Below are 16,375 nucleotides of genomic sequence, written 5' to 3'. Positions count from 1 at the left end.
GCTTGCTCCCTGCTCCCTGCTTTGGCTGGTCCATCGCCATGGCAACCGCTCTCCCCTGCCGCTGATGCACAGCCAGCTCTGCCATTAACAGGCAACCCGTGGCACCCTTGCCGAGCCCCTACCCGAGCCCCCTGTCTGTTGTCCCTCCCGGCCCTCCTTCCCACACCCTGTGGGCCCAGAAAGCTGTCTTCCTATGCTTTGGGACCACCCACCTTGAGGAATTAAAAACAGGAAAGAGTTTGGTGCAAAGGACGAACAGTAATCTAAGACCAGGAACAATCAAGTTCAGATATTGACTCAACTGCTAACTCATGCTCATATTCAGGGTGGGTGACTCTGCCTCTCGTAGGCCTCAGCTTTCCCTTCTGACAGTGGCTGGGGGACAGCAGGCTGGGGCAGCTCTCAGGAGTAGAATCGTTAATTGTGACAAAGCCGGCCAGTTGGTGGCCGTCACCTGCAGTCCACACTATGTTGAGAAGGAGTCTGCAGCCACATCTGGGCTCAACAGGAGAGAGTGCTGCAACCAGGGAAGGAGGAGCTGAGGAGATGCACTGCCGCTGGGCCACGAGGTTGTCAGAGGTTGTCAGGGCTGTCATGTGAAGCACTAGAGGAAGAATTGAGCTTGACCCATTGGAACAGAGAGAAAGGCCATGTGGCTGAATTACATGAATTGGGGCTCGGGAAGGATGGTCTATCACACAGGGCACACCACTTGGGGCTTTGTAGCCATTTAGGAGTTTGGATTTTGTAGTAAATGCAATGGAAAAGTTTTGGAGAGTTTTAAACCGAGGAGCAACATGGTAAGATTATGTTTTTAAAAGATTGTAGGGAGTCAGAGAGAAGATAAAGGCACAGAGCTGATAAAGCATTAAACCTCTCCAGGGGGCAGCCTGAGGGCAGTGTGGAGGAGAAGGCGAGACACAGGAGCACAGCTAGAGTGTTGGTCCTGGTTTCCCGGGACCCCATTTCAGGGTGAGGAGTTTGTATGGGATTCACTGGGCAACAAGGGTTGTGGAAACACTGAGATGATGGACCCGCTTAGAGCTGCTCCTTAGACAGAGATATTTGGAGGAAAGAAACTGGAAGTGGGAGACCAGTGAGGAGGCCATGACGCCTCATGCAGGACTCCAGACCTACAGTGGCAGTGGACAGAGCCCCCACTCACCTCCAGCATGATGGGAGTAGGATTCCCAAAGTTTTGCAGTAGGGTAACCAACCGGTAGACATGAGGGTTGAAGGAAAAGAACCCAGAAGTTGTACCAAATCATCAAGCCTGGATGAGAGGAGGCCTGGTGCTGTCCTCAGAGAAACTGGGGGCGGCAGGGAAAGGAGCTGATCTGGGCAGAAACACAGGGAGTTCCATGCGGGACGGGTTGTAATTGAAATTCCAGGAAGGTTTCAAGAAGGCAGTCAGAAATGTAGAGCAGAGCTCAGGAGCAAAGCTTGGGCGTGTTAGGAATAATCTCAAAAAGGCTAGGATTTGAATAAGAGTCAGCACCAGGGGAGTTACCGGGATTGAGAGAGAGGGAGAGAGAGAGAGACGGAGACAGAGACAGAGACAGAGAGGGAGGGGGAAGGGGAAGGGAAGAAAAGGGGAGAGAGGGGGGAGTGGGCAGGAGGCAGCCTTGTAGAGTGGCTGCTTACATGGGTGGCGGGTGACACAAGGAGACAGAGGAGTTGTCAGAGAAAGAGGAAGACAGTCGGTGTGGGGAGAGAATGGGGCCCAGGCGACAAGAGGACAGCACTTCCGAAAGGAGGGCGAGGTCCGCCAGTGTTGGTCAGATTCTGCAGAGCAGCTGAGGACTGTATGGGCTGAGAAAAAGCTGTGGAGGGGTGGGGGGAAGGTGACCTTCAGAACAGTGTCAGGTCTGCAGCATTATAGGGGAGAGGCATCTGCATTGTAATGGGGTAAAGGGTCAGTGGGATGAGAGGTCACGAAAGCAGACTTTTCTTTGGAAGAGGAGGAAACTTCAGTCACACACAGCGCTGCACAGGGGGGTTCATTCCAGCATTTCCAAGCTGCTTTGTTTTTTTTTTGTTTTTTGTTTTTTTTTTCCAAGCTGCTTTGAAACTGTGTCTGTGGTGGCTGTCTTCTCCCTTGTGTTACTGTGTTTAGCATCATGGGAGCCTCCTCTAGGGCTGCTGCTGTAACCGGGTTTTGATTGATTCCATTTGTACAAGGCTCCATTAGCATCGTGGACTTATTGATTTTTTTTCTTAGAGCTGGAAGAGACTTTTAGCTATCAACTAGTTAACCCTCCTCATTTTACAGATGAGAAAAGTGAGCCCCGAGAGGTGTGATGATCTTCCAAGGTCATACAGTGTTTCTGGTAAAAGCCAGAGCCCTTCTAGGACTCCAAACTCCTATGTCCCACACATGTGCCCACAGCTGTCAGCCATTCGGGGGTCTTTGAGGTCATGTGATGTCATGAGCTACATGGTTGGGGTGAAATAGACTTGGATCCCAATTTTACCACTTCTGGCCGTGAAACCTGAAGCAAGTCAACTTCTCTGAGACTTCAAAGTCTTTATCTATCATGGTGAATACTACTGTTGTTCAACTTCTGATGGCCATCTTAGTGTGAAACAATGGAAAATACATATATTGGTCTCTGCTCCCAGTTCCTGGCACAGGGCTCCTAAAACCTTTGCAGTTTCCTAAGTGTTAAGAACACTAGGAGCATCTTTTGTTCTAATATTTGTCTTTGACCCTAGTCCTGATGCAGAGTTCCCAAATCTCCTGGAATTTCCTAGGAGATAGGAGTGTCTTTTGTTCTAATGAGGTGACTCTGGGAGGGCTCCTGGAGAGCTGCAGGATGAGGGCTGACCACTAGGAAGATCACCATGATTAGAAGCTTAGAACTCGCAGCCCCACCTCCCATCCTCCAGGAGGGAGAAAGACAGGGGCTGGAGATTGAGGTAATGATGGATGTGTCTATGCGATGAAACCTCCATGGAAGTTCCCAAAACATGAGGTCTGGAGAGCTTCCGGTAGAGGTTGGGGGAGAGTGGTGCGTGGCGAGAGGGTATGGAGCCTCCAAGCCCCCTCCCACACACCTTGTCCTGCAAATCTCCATCTGATTACTTACCTCTATCCTTTGTCGTAGGTAAATGTAAATGTGTCCCTGAGTCTGTGAGCTATTCTAACAAATTATCCAACCCAGCTTGGGGGTCATGGAAACTCCAGTTTAGACTCAGTTGGTCAGAAGCACGGGGAACAACCTGGGACTTGGAATTGGCACCTGAAGTGGGGGAGGGGCAGCCTTGTGAGACTGAGCCCTTAACCTGTGGGGTCTGACGCTCTGTCCAGGTAAATAGTGTCAGAACCAGTTAAGTTGAAGGCCATCCAGCTAGTGTCGCAGAGAACTGCTTGCTATGGGATGGCTCCCACACACACATCCAGTGTCAGATGTCTTGTGAGTAGGGTAGTCATGTGAGAGTAAAGGACACATACAGGAGTATCTTTATAGGTAGTTGCAAGTGCAGAAACTATACTTAAATGGCTCAGGCCAAAAAGGAAATTTATCAGCTCCCATAATAAAAAACCTAGGAGGAGGTCTTGCTTCAGGCACAGATGGATCCAGTGCTCAAACAAATGCATTTGTATTATACTGCCATCAGGGCTCCTCTTTGACCTGTGTTGGCTTTATTCTCAGGAATGCTCTCCTTCATGATGGGAGAGTTGGACCCTAGTCACTCCAAGCTTACATTCTAACAGATAGCATCCCCTGGGAAAGGGGAGTTTCTCTTTTCTCATAGCTCAGCCTGGGACTGGCTCACTGGACAATCTTAGGCCAGTCTCCAAACCAGTAACTATGATCATAGAGCTGGAATACACTTATTAGTGGGATCAGCCCTAGTTAACCACATGGGCTAATGTGGGGAATGGATAGTAATAAGGCCACGTGCCATGTCATAAGGCCTAGTACCATTTCTGGAAGAAGAGGGAAGGATGTTGGCCAGGCAAAAAGAACACTTGCCCACTATAGGGCCCAGTGCCTTTGCAGGGACACAACAGACACATAATTACATTCCATTTCCCCTTTCCCATTCCCTCCCTAGGCCACCCCACAACTCCTTCCTCGGTGACAGAGCTCAACATGCTGAGTAATAGTACACTCCTTCCTTCCTAGTCTGTTTCCTCTCCAAGGAAAACCACACTGCCCAGTACTGCCTCTCCTAAGCTTGCTCTGGTTCTCAGCCCTCCCCAACAGGCCCCATTTTTCTGCACTATTTTCTTGATTTCCATTTCTTTTTTTTTTTTTTTTAAGATTATTTATTTATTCATGAGAGACACAGAGACAGAGGCAGAGGGAGTCCCCTGATGCGGGACTCGATCCCAGGACCCCGGGACCACGACCTGAGCTAAAGGCAGATGCTTAACCACTGAGCCACCCAGGTGCCCCTTGATTTCTGTTTCTTAACAGACAGAATGTCCCATCTTACCTCGCTGACTTGGTTTCCCTCATGCTGCTGTTGGCTGTTCTGACAGCCTCCCTCCCTCAAGTTGCTTCCAAGTTGTTGCTGAGATGGTGCACAGCCTCTCTCGGCCGGGGCGAGGTGACAGGGCCTGACATTTAGGAAGATGCCAAGCTTCAGTTTTGCCAAGGCGCTGTTGCCTCCCTGGAAAACAGGTCTATAATTGAAATGATAAAGAGACACAAAGTAGGAAGAGGCTACTAATTAAACCGATTATCCTTGTCATGGCAGGAGAGAATCCGTCCCACGACATCTCAGCTTGGGAAAAGAGCAGCCTCCTTCCAAAGTTTGAACACAGTTTGCTTTGGTGATGATGAGGGCATTATATCATTAGAGATAAACATTGGAAATAAACATTGAAGAGTTGTTTTTTTTCTTTTTGAAAAATCTGCCCTTTCTTCATTTTTGCTAAGTTTTTAGAATAAATCAAGTATCTCCAGAATAAGCAAGCCTATGCCCACCCCTTCACCACTCCCTGAAAAAGATTCAGAAATAAGCCTTCAGCATTGCTCAACTATAATTTTTTTAATTGGAAAGAACCCATTAGCATCCTGCCAAGTGATGGCTTGGGAGGAAGCCTTTAACAACCCCCCAATATCCATCAATTTCCCTCAGGCATATCCCCCCAGATTAACCTTGCCCTAACATACAAAATATACACTTGACTCTTGAACAACATGAGATTAGGGGCACTGACCCCCACATAATAGAAAATCCACGTCATTTTGACTCCCCAAAAACTTAACTACTTATAGCCTACTGTTGACTAAAAGCCTTACTCATAACATAAATATCAATTAACACGTACTTGTGTGGTGTATGTATTATATACAGTATTCTTACAATAAAGTAAGCTAGGGAGAAGAAATTGCTATTAAGAAAATCATAAGGAAAAGAAAATATGTTGACAGTGCTATATTGGTCGAAAGATATACTCACCTGTAAGTGGACCTACGCAGTTCAAACCCATGCTGTTCAAGGGTCAAGTGTACCTTCAAAAGAAGCCCCACCTTCCAACCCCATTGCTTGAGCCGAGGTCCTCCATATGGAGAGTCTGGAGCCACCACTGAAGGACCCCTCTATATCAAGTCCTCTTGGCTGGGACTGCAGTGTCAGAACAGTCAGTGAGGAAGTGAGTGCTACATGGGTGACCTGCCCTCACGAGTGACCTGCCGTCCTGAGTCCAGCTTCTATTGCTACTGATTTCCAGTGATACCTGGAGTCATAACTTTCTCTGAGGCTGTTTCTTCTCCCTTAGAAGAATTTGCAGCTGCAAATCATTTCCATTCCTATTTGAAATAGTTGTAGGAAAGTGGAAATAGTCAAGGGAGCTCAGCAAAACCAGACTGGGGTGAACTGGGGATGGGGCAGAGGCACTTGGGTGCAGCAATCACAGGCCTGAAGCCCCAGGGTCAGAGACCCCCCCAGCAGGTCCTGCCTTTGTAGGACCCATTATTTGTCCACCGCGCCCTAAGAGGCTGTCCCTAAGGTGCCACTCTCAGCTTAACATGTCTCTGAACCTTGTATAGGCATTCTTACCTAATACTTTCATTTGTCTTTAAGTTGGCTCACTTAGAAATAAAGAAACATGTAACAGGAAAACCAAGATCACTTGCTATACTGCCAGTAACAAACAAAACAAAACAAAACAACAACAACAAAAAAAAAAAAACCACCGCAGCTCTAACTGGATTCTGTTGCTTGTGGAGGCTACAAACCTCAAACCTGTTCTCATTCTTAAAAAGCTAGGTTAGTAAGTTTCAGATAGATATTAAAGACACACTAGCACCAAACTGGTACTCTCCTTGAAAAAAATTTGAAGGCTTCAGGGTACCTGGCTGGCTCAGCATATGACTCTTGATCTCAGGGTTGTGAGTTCAAGCCCCATGTTGGGTGTAAAGATTATTTAAATCAATAACATTAAAAAAAAAAAAAAAAAAAAACAGAAGAACTAGCATAGGATTGAAAAGGAGGTCCTTTTCTTTTTTCTTTCTTTCTTTTTTTTTTTTTTTTTGAGATTTTATTTATTTATTCATGAGAGACATAGTGAGAGGTGCAGGGTCACAGGCAGGAGAAGCAGGCTCCCTGCAGGGAACCTAATGTAGTACTCGATCCCAGGACCCTGGGATCATGACCTAGGCCAAAGGCAGATGCTTAACCACTGAGCCACCCAGGCCTCCCAAGGAAGTCCTTTTCTTCATTGATCCAATGTTATTAAATCCCAGGTCTATGTACCACTCCAAGTCTACTGCTAGTGGTAAGGTACTGCTAGTGGTAAGGGCCCCATTCATGGGGAAATGTTGGGATGTCCTCAAAGGAAGATGTTTCTTCATATAGAAATGAGGAGGTGGGACCAGTAGCCTCCAAGTGGTCCTTCTACCAAAATAGAAGTGTGGGTGTCCAGGGAAGTCCACTGAACTGCCTTTAGGGATCCATGGTATGGAATCACCAAGCCTCCTGGGTGGGCTTTTAGATGGTTCTGGACTCCCCTGGGTAGACTCCTAACCAACTGTAAAGTCATGAAGACACCAGCAACACTAATGTGCCTAAGAAATGCTCAAACACCACCTGCCCCATGGATAGCCGCCCCAGCTCTGACCTCCTCTTCTTTTTATTTCCATAGGCAGGAGGGAAGCACTACCACCCAACCTGCGCCAGATGCGTACGCTGCCACCAGATGTTCACTGAAGGAGAGGAAATGTACCTCACAGGTAAGCAAATCTGACCTTCTGTAAGGCATTCCTATCCAACCTTGTCTCTAAAGGAGATACAGTCTCCTTCATTTCAGTTTTATCTTTGTTTTTGGCTTGTCCTCAAAATTGCAATTAATTCGCCCCTCTCTGGGTGGTTTGGGAAAGTTGCCGGTGTGGCTAATATGAAGTGACATGTAATCTGCCTTCTGTCCCTGTGCGCCTCCACCCGCTGCTCAGCTGGCCTGCTTCCCTGGCAGTGCTCTGAGCAGACTCCCCTGGCTCCGCCTGGGGCCGGGAGCTTGAGCTGAACTAGGCCAAGGGGTCAGAGAACCTCACAAGGATCCCTGAGTTGCAGCATCAGAACCTCGACCCCATCACCCTGCCCTGCTCCCAACACTCAGAGCCCCATACCAGGCTGCTGCTTGAGTCTTCCAGTGGACTCTCAGGGTACACCAAAAGGAACAGAAGGGAACCAGTGGTCTCCAAGAAGCACAGAGGGACTGGGTTCCCTCTGCCAACTTCCCAGGGCCCAGCCCTCTGGCCCCAGGCTTCTTGCAAACCTCCCAGGCGGTCCCCAGGCTCTGTTCTGTGCTCCACCCTCTGCCCAGTCCATCCTCCCAGGATACCGTAGTGTTTTTGGCAGAATCCAGTCCAGCGGCCTTCTGGGCCCCTCGCTGCTCACCGCATTAGGTACCAGCACTCCAGCCTGGCCACCAGGACCCTCTCACTGAGGTCTCAAACTGCCTTTCTATTTCTATCCTGGAATAAACCCAGCATCTCAGCTAACAGAGCCAACTTGCAATTGCTTCTCCATCCACTCAACAACTATTTCTTGAGACTCAACCATGTGTGAGCTCTGCCCCAGGGTCCTTAGTGAGTTCCAGCTAGAGCCCCGTGCAGGGGATGGGGGACCGCAGTCAGGAATCCCATAATCACCTGTCTGTCATGATAAGCTTTATGAAGGGAGGAGGTATGGGACTCAGAGCACTTTATGTGTGCAGTGGGCATCGGGGAAGTTTCTCTGAGGAAGGGCCAAGTGCCAGGACCCGAAGGGCGAGTGGGCTGGGATACGCCACCTGAGGGGAGCAAATCTGCCAGGCTCTGAGGTGGGTAAAGAAACAGCAGGTGTAGGAGACCAGGAGGAGCCCCTGGAGCTCAAGCCAGGGTTCAGGTGGAGGTGAGAAAGGAGGTGGGGAGAGGCAGACAGTGAACCCGTGCCCCATTGTGTCTGGGTTGTTGTTCATTGTTTGCCTGCCTCCTGGAACACTCCAGGCTTGCATGCCCTTGTGTAGGAATCCTGCCGTGGTAGGCCCGGGTTAGGCACTACCGACTTCATGACCCCCTCGGGTACCCTGATCCCGCCCACAACTTAACACACTCCCTCCTTCCGGTACCTTCCAGCTTGCAGTAGAGTCCTTGGCCTTCTCCCTCAGACTTCTTCCTGACATTTACCCATCCATCGAAGTACTCACTCTACAGGTGGACATTGTTGGCTGATGAGTTGGATAGTTGGGTGATTAGTCATCCCCGGATGTTTGAATAGCTACAGGAGGGCCCTTCCTCCACATTTCCCCACAAGGCAGAACTAAGGTCAGGGAAGCAGTTACATAGAATGTCTCTTCCTATCACGCTTGTTCTAGCCACAAATGCTCAAGGCTGGTCCGAGTTCCCTCAACTTGCAATGAGAGCCTTTGCCTAGAGCAGGGTTTCTCAACCTTAGCATTATTGACATTTTGGGCCAGAGAAGTCTTTGGTGTGGGGACTGTCCTATGCATTGCACCGTATTTAGTAACATCCCTGGCCTCTACCCACTAGATGCCAATATCGTACTCCTTCCCGTTGTGACAACCAAAAATATCCCAGACATCTGCCTTCTGGGGCAAAAACGTTCTCTGTTGAGAACCATCGGCCTAAACATAGTCAACAGAATCTCACACCAGCTACTGGGAAGGCTGGAACAGGAATTCTCTGTTGGATTGAACTAGGTGAACATTTCTAAGATGCTGTGAGTTTATAACTACTTACTTGTATGTGTAGTCTTAACATTGAACCTCAGTTACCTGTAAAATAGGCTCATAACGGTTCCTACAAGGTAATGTAAGTTTGTGGTGCATGGAAGGTTCTTGGTTCATTCATTCATTCGGCAAATATCTATTGAGCACCACCTGTGTGCCCAGTGTTCCCTTAACAACTGGAGATGTAGCAATGAGCAGGTCTAACAAGTTCACTGCCCTCACGGAGTTCGCATCCTTGTGTGTCAGAATCTTCTAAGCCTTGCTTCTGGCCAGAACTTCACAGAATGCTGCAAGAGTTAAGGGATGAGGTAAATAGCTTGGTGATCGTTTGAGAGAATGCACGATCAAACCGACAATAGAGATGCCTGCAGGAGGTGGGAGATATTTTTGGTGATGAAGAAGGGCCTGTCACCCTCCTCCTTAATTATCCCCATTCCTACCCTCCTGGCTCCTGGGAGAGTGGGAGTAATTGCAGGGCATTCAAGGACCTGCCTCAGGAGATGCTATGTGATTGTACAATGAGGGGGACCAGGCCATCCCATGCTGGAGTCATGCTGACTCTGGCTGTGGGTGTCTTTGGGGTGGCAGCCACCAGGGGGTTCTGCTACCACTAAGAGCTGAACCTGTGATTGCCTTGGACACCCTCCTGGGTAGGGGTACCAGGACTAAGAATGATATTCCCCAGAAATGGCAAGAAAACTCTCCTTGCAGGCAGCACAGATGGGAAGAGATCCAAGACTCCTGGGTTCAAGCACCAGCACTTTGCTGATGGGCTGTGACCATGAGAAGTGACTTCCTCCTCTGGGTCTCTTCCTTCACCTGCGAAATGAGATAATTACTCTTTCATCCATACATTAAAGCTGGGGCCATGCTATGTGCCAGACATAGCACGGGAAGGGCTGGGTGCTCAGACATGAACGAGGCAGGAGTGCTTGCTGCCTGGATGGAGTTCACTATCAAGAGGGGAGACCAACTGTAATCACATAGAAGTGTAAATATAACGACAAGCTGTGCTAAGTGCAGAGAAGGGAAATTGTGGGAACGATAGTGTTAAAGTTTATGAGGCTCCCGATCTAGTCTGGGAGGTCAAGGGAGGCTCTGCTGAAGAAGGGAAATTTCAAGCCAAGATCTTGGAAATGAGTAGGAGGTGGGAGGGTGAGAAGGGGAGGAAAGATGCTGGAGGCAGAGGGAGCTGCAGGTGCAAAGGCCTGCAGTGGGAGGAAGCATCATGCGGGGGAGAAACTGAGGCAGGCCCACACACCCCGCCTACAGAGAGCAGGTGTGCTCCAGGAGGTCATCATGAATATCAGAGAGAATGAATTGAAGGTGCTAAGTGCCCCATGAAGCAACATACGAGAGAGAGAAAGAGAGAGAGAGAGAGAGAGAGAGAGCGAGCGTGCCTTAGGAAAGCTGCGAAGTTTAAAACCCCAGTCTTGTCAGTTCTGTAGTGGGACACAGCAAGGCACTGGCAGCTGGCCTCGGGAGGTTCTTTTGGTCAGTTTGTTTGTGTTTTAATTACTGTGTGATGGCTTTCTGATGAGCTCTAATTGGGAGAAGGCTGACGTCTGTCTGGAAGAAGAACTTCCGGGACCCCCGGAGACCAAAGCGAGTTTTCTTTGATTTAAGTTCTGTTGTGCATTCAGTCTTTTAACTGTTTTTGTCAAGATGCCAGATTTCTAATGTTTGTTGTCCAAACCCTTCATTTGGGCTTCGCCAGGAAATTACGTCATTGATTTCGGGCAGCACAATTCTAGCCAAGATGCTGCAGGTTGGGGGAGAACATACTGAAATCGCAAGGGTTACAGCTGCTGGATCGGCGGGAGCTTTCCGAAACCCAAAATGTGGCTCATGAGACAGATTTTGGTTTTATTCTAAAAAAATGCCTGTATCCAGGAAAAAAGGAAAGACAGACTTTGTTCCTCTCCTGCTTTCTACGCTGTCCCTATTCTAAGGGTCTGAGAGAGAAGGATGTTGGGAACCCAGGAGCTCAGCTGCAGAGTTTTAAACAGGTCTCTGTTATCATTCGTATATTTAGCTAAAACCCACAGACAGGAAATCCTGACAAACCTTACTCTGCTAAGGGAAGAACCGTAACAAATTGTTTAAGTCCTGCTAATAATAATAGGCCATCAGCCGATGTTTGTTGAGCACTTAGTATGTGCCAAACACTGTACTAAGAGTTTTAAATGCAGTCTCCCATTTTATCCTCACAACAGCCCTGTGAGCTAAAAGCCATGAATATCCCTATTTTAGAGAACAAGGAAGTTTAGAGAGATTATGTCCCTGAGCCAAGGTTAGCTGGCCTATCTTACTAGGCTTTGTTTAAGGCAGCTTCTCCCATTTATTTTCAAAGGTCTTTTTCTAAAAAGGTTTTATCTATTTATTTGAGACAGAGAACGAGCAGAGGGAGTAGAAGAAGGACAAGCAGACTTCCCACAGAGTGGTCCCAGGATCCCAGGATCCCAGGGTCCCAGGACCTTGAATTCATGACCCAAGCTACAGTCAGATACTTAACCAACTGAGCTACCCAAGCGCCCCTGTTTTTGGAATTCTTAACCTATGGTTTGTTGTTGGCCTTCTGAATCCCATGAATCCCCTAGAAATTGCTTGTCAAAGTTTGCGTGTAGGTGTATTTCTCTAAGGAGAGGGTCTGTAGCTTTTATCAAATTTTCAGAGGTGTCCACAGTCCACAATCAAGTGAGGAGGCTCAGTTTTGTGTTAATGCAAATCCGAAACAGAGCCCCGAAAGCTTGCTTTGATAACTACCCCAAAACCTTCTCTTCTCTAATGGAGTCTATTTTAGATCACATTTTTTTTTCAAGTTCAGATGATATAAGGTCCTGGTACCAGGAGGTACGTGTATTTCTGGCACAGCTGGGGATACCACTGACATAAAGCAAAGGCTTCCTTTTCCTCTGACAAGTACCTTAAGAGAGGTGCATGGAGCAAACAGATGTTCAAGGCAGGTGCCTCCCGTTATTCTGGATTGTAGAACACCAGCCCTCGTCATAATCTATGCGTCTCATCAAACCACACTTTAAAAGGCACTAACGTACTATTGGTTGCTATAAGCTAGTAGTTTAGCATTGTTATTTTAAATTGGATCTCTCTACTGACAGCTTAGCTTGTAGGAGTAATGCTTCAAAACTTTAAATCTCATGTTTCCCCAATCCTGCTACATAATTTTAGACTCTTCAAACATATCCTGTTACTGTACTAAATTGATATCTCCTAAAGTCTGAATCTACTAAGCGTATTTCACTTTAAATAGAATACATTTTCATTTTGGACGAGCTGCAGGATTTTTTTTTAGACTTTTAGGGTTACCAAACATCTTGAATCCTATAGAAAATATTATAGCGTAGCAGTTTAAAGTTTGTATTTTAAAGTCTGTTTGCAACTTGCTTCTTCTCCCTGGTAACCTCAAACTCAACACGATGTGGCCATTTTCTCTCCAGTTACATGTCACATCTACTTCCCCAGCCAATTTGTCCATGTTGGTCAGAATTAGGTCCAGAGTAGCAATTTCCCTGGCTGCTTCCTCTATTTCCTGGGAAACAAAATTGCCCGCTGGGCAAGTCAAGAACTTGTCAGATACTCGGGTTTTAGCTCAATGAGATGTTTTATTAGTCTGGACTTTTTAGGCAGCAGAAACAACATTAGGTAAAAGGGGATTGATCATCTCACAGAACGGAGAAGCATCTTGAAGCAGCACGACTGGATTGAGGAGCCCGCAGGGGTCAGCAGGTGGTTTTGCTCTGTGTTCTTTTAGTGTGCGGCCACACGCTCTTGGGCCCTGCACCAGCTGCCTCTGTCCTGGGGAAAGAGGGCTCCCCGGGCACAGAGGGACAGCATCCTGTGCCAGGTTCCGCACAGAAGTCCCGGAGATACTCTGTGGAGGCTGACCTGGTCATATGTGCACAGGCCGGGGTGAGGAGACAGTGCTGGACAGAGCAAGACACCTAAGCTCTCTAAACCCCAATTTCCCCATCTGAAATCAAGGACAGCACTAGGCCCACCTTGCCAGGCTGTTGTAGTAAGTGAGTGAATCTATGATAAAGGCTTAACACAGTGTCTGGCACTGCCAGTCTGAGCTCATATAAACATCCAGGAATGCAGAAATGGCCATTCCCCGTGATGCCACGCACTAAAAGGTGCTGGCTATTGTCGATATTACCATGCTTATGAATAATGCTTAACATAGGGCTTAGCCTATGTGGTCAATAAATGTTAGTTATCATGGCTAGTGTTTGCTTAAGTACGACTATTATAAAGTATATAGCATAAGCCTGGCATAGGCACTTTCCAAATACTAGTTCTAATACCAACAGTAAGAATAAGGAGAATGCTTAGTGGGTGACACATGGTAAGCACTCCTGCAATTTAATTGCCGCCCTAACTGTCATTATCCACAGTTAGTATTTCCGCACCACATCTGGGTGCCACCACCCCTTCCCTCATCCTGCCTGATATCCTGCATGCTAACCAGCTTCACGGGAGCTAAGCACTTTCTCCCTCAACCTCTTTGTTAAGCTCCAAACCCACTTGATCCTATCAGTACCAGGCAAACTTATCTTTTCCACTTCGGAGCTGTCCTCATCCCTGGGCACAAGCCCAGCCTGCCAGAGGGGTGTGCTGGCAGCTAAGCCAGGCTTCTGTTCAGTGACTCCACCACTCAGCCAGACCTGTGCTTGCTGCACACCCTTCACTCCCCCAGGCCAAGGCTCCCGGGAATAGAACAGTAAATACTATCCCCTGCCCTCCAATCTCTCTAATACTCCTTCTTTCCCCTTCCACAGACTAGATCCTGGCACACAGATTTTTTTTTTTTTTTTTTTTTTGGTAGGGGAGGGCAGATGATGATAATCATAACAACTAACACTTGCATGATGCCAATTCTAACAGATCTTGTTCTACGTGCTCTATGAATATTCACTCACAAATGCTCACAGCAGACCTCTGAGGCAGATACTGTTATCATCCCCATTTTATCAGTGGAGAGACTGAGGCACAGAGAAGTAACTGACTTGCTCTAGGATGATGCAGCTAGGAAGTAATGTAACTGGCATTCAAACCCCTTAAGAGTATTATGTTAAATAATGCTTATGTTGCCTGATACACAGTAAAGACTTACCAGTGCCCAAGAGCATGCTGAAGATGATATTGCAGTTACTGTATGTCAGATTCAACAGAAAGGCTCACTCTTCTCCCTATAGCTGAGTTGGGGATCCTCTAGTAATAAATGAAAAGCAGAGTCTCCTGTGGTCTAGAGAAGCCATGCACCTGCTAGAGACAGGTAGTGGGGATTTTTTTTGTTCGAGGTAAAATTCACATATCATAAAATTAAGCATTTTGTAGTGTACAGTTCAGTAGCTTTTAGTATATTCACAATGCTGTGCAACCACCACCTCTACCTAATTACAAAACATTTTCACCCCAAAATGAATTCCATATCCATTAATTCCATATCCATTTCACATAGACCCTAGCAACTATGAATCTGCTAGTTGTCTCTATAGTTTACCTATTTGGGGAAATATCATATAGATGGAATCCTACAATACATAGGCTTTTATGTCTGGCCTCTCTCACTTAGCATAGTGCAATGTTTTCTAGATTCATCCATGTTGTCACATTTATCAGTGCTTCATTCCTTTTTTATGGCTGAATGATATTCCACTGTGTGGATATAGCACATTCATGTGTCCAGGCACGGATTTTAAAAGAGCCATTCCAAGAAGCTAGCAAGTCTAGGTCACAAAGGCTGTGCTCCTGACATATAGGCAGAACTTTGAGGAACCTCACCCTGAGATGGTCAATAGAAATCCAAGAAAGAGAACTGCTTGTAAGAGAACACCTTGGCTAGGATCTGGGTTTGAAAAACCCAAATGCCTTCTTAAATGGATGAGAAAAGCCAGGAGGCAGACAGCAGGGAGGATCACCGGCCACCTGCAGGAACTAAAAGCATTCAGATACTGAAAAATGCTGTGTTAGGCAAATAGAACCTTTGGGTGGGCCCTTTCAGCCACTGCCGTGTTTGTAACCCTGGCTGGGCGGTCTGGAAGACTGTGGCACCAATTCTGGCTTTGGCATTAAAATCTCCACTGATGAAAAAAAAAAAAAAAAAAAAAGTTTGGCCAATTGAATTTCAAGGTCCAGCAGAGAGATGGGTGGGTCCCCAAACATTAAGTAACCCAAAAAAATAACCCAAAATGTGGAATGTGCTGTGACCAATCAGAGAGAGAAGACAGTTGCTGCCTCTGCTAGGAATTAAGAAGAGCGTTAGCACCAGGCTGAGGGATGGCTTTGAAGATTCCCATCTCTGACCTCTGAGTCAGCTCATACGGAAATAGCTAATCCCTTCACTTCCATAACTTTTACAGGAGATTTTAACTGCAGGACCTGGAGCCATCAGTGACAGTCTTAGAGGACAAGGGTCTGACTCGGGGAACCAAGAGTCTAATAAGCAAAAAAGTCTTGACTTTTTTTCTTAACTTGACTTTTTTTCTTAACTTCCACAAGAAGTTGAAACACTCTTCTGTCTCAGAAAACTGGTTTCCTTATTCCATCACATTCCAAAGGAATGAATTCGGAGGGTTAACTAGTATTTAGCCCCGTGGTGCTCCAATGGAGTTCTAAGTCACCTGGGGAGCTTGTTACTACCACAGATTCTCAGGCCCCGCCTCCAGGACTTGACTTCAGGGGCTCCATGGGATCCCAGGAATCTGCATTTTATCAGGCTTCTGGACAACTGGGGCACAGGTCACACTTGGACAAACCCCAATCTAGTGAGATGTCTGATAGAACCTTACTCTAGAATTGTAGCAGTCAGTTCGGGAGTCTAGATTGTACTGCTGGTCCAAATCTCTGAGCCCAGCTTAGAGAATTCAACTGGCCTAAAACAGAGTATCATGTTTCTTTTGTTTTATTCATCCGCTCAATGAGTATTTATTGAGAATCTGCAGTCCCTGCAGCTGTATCTGCAGATAAGACATATGTGAATCCCGCTCCTTATAGAACTTACATGCCTGTCTAGATTATTGGATAGAGGTAAATAATTCATTTTTTTCTATACAGAGAAATCTGTGGAGATAAAAACACAGAATCTCCAAGGGTTGGGAGGGAAAGTAAACATCCATTAGGGTAACTACCTCATTATATGTCTCCTCTACAATATTCCTGCTGAGC

At 47.0% G+C, this 16,375-nt stretch overlaps 1 protein-coding gene across 6 annotated transcripts in view; it reads left to right on the top strand.

Moving 5' to 3' along the window:
* ABLIM3 (actin binding LIM protein family member 3) overlaps window positions 1–16,375 on the top strand; it is a 109,706-nt gene that overhangs the window by 60,971 nt on the left and 32,360 nt on the right. For all 6 annotated transcript variants that reach the window (XM_038535075.1, XM_038535079.1, XM_038535078.1 and 3 more), the window contains exon 8: window positions 7,103–7,190. In XM_038535075.1, coding sequence (XP_038391003.1) covers window positions 7,103–7,190 — 88 coding nt within the window. The remainder of the gene's footprint in view (window positions 1–7,102; window positions 7,191–16,375) is intronic.

This window comes from Canis lupus, chromosome 4 (assembly GCF_011100685.1).
Source record: "Canis lupus familiaris isolate Mischka breed German Shepherd chromosome 4, alternate assembly UU_Cfam_GSD_1.0, whole genome shotgun sequence".
NCBI lineage: Eukaryota > Metazoa > Chordata > Mammalia > Carnivora > Canidae > Canis > Canis lupus.
Note: the sequence above shows the minus strand (reverse complement) of the source record. Positions and strands in the feature narration are given on the sequence as shown.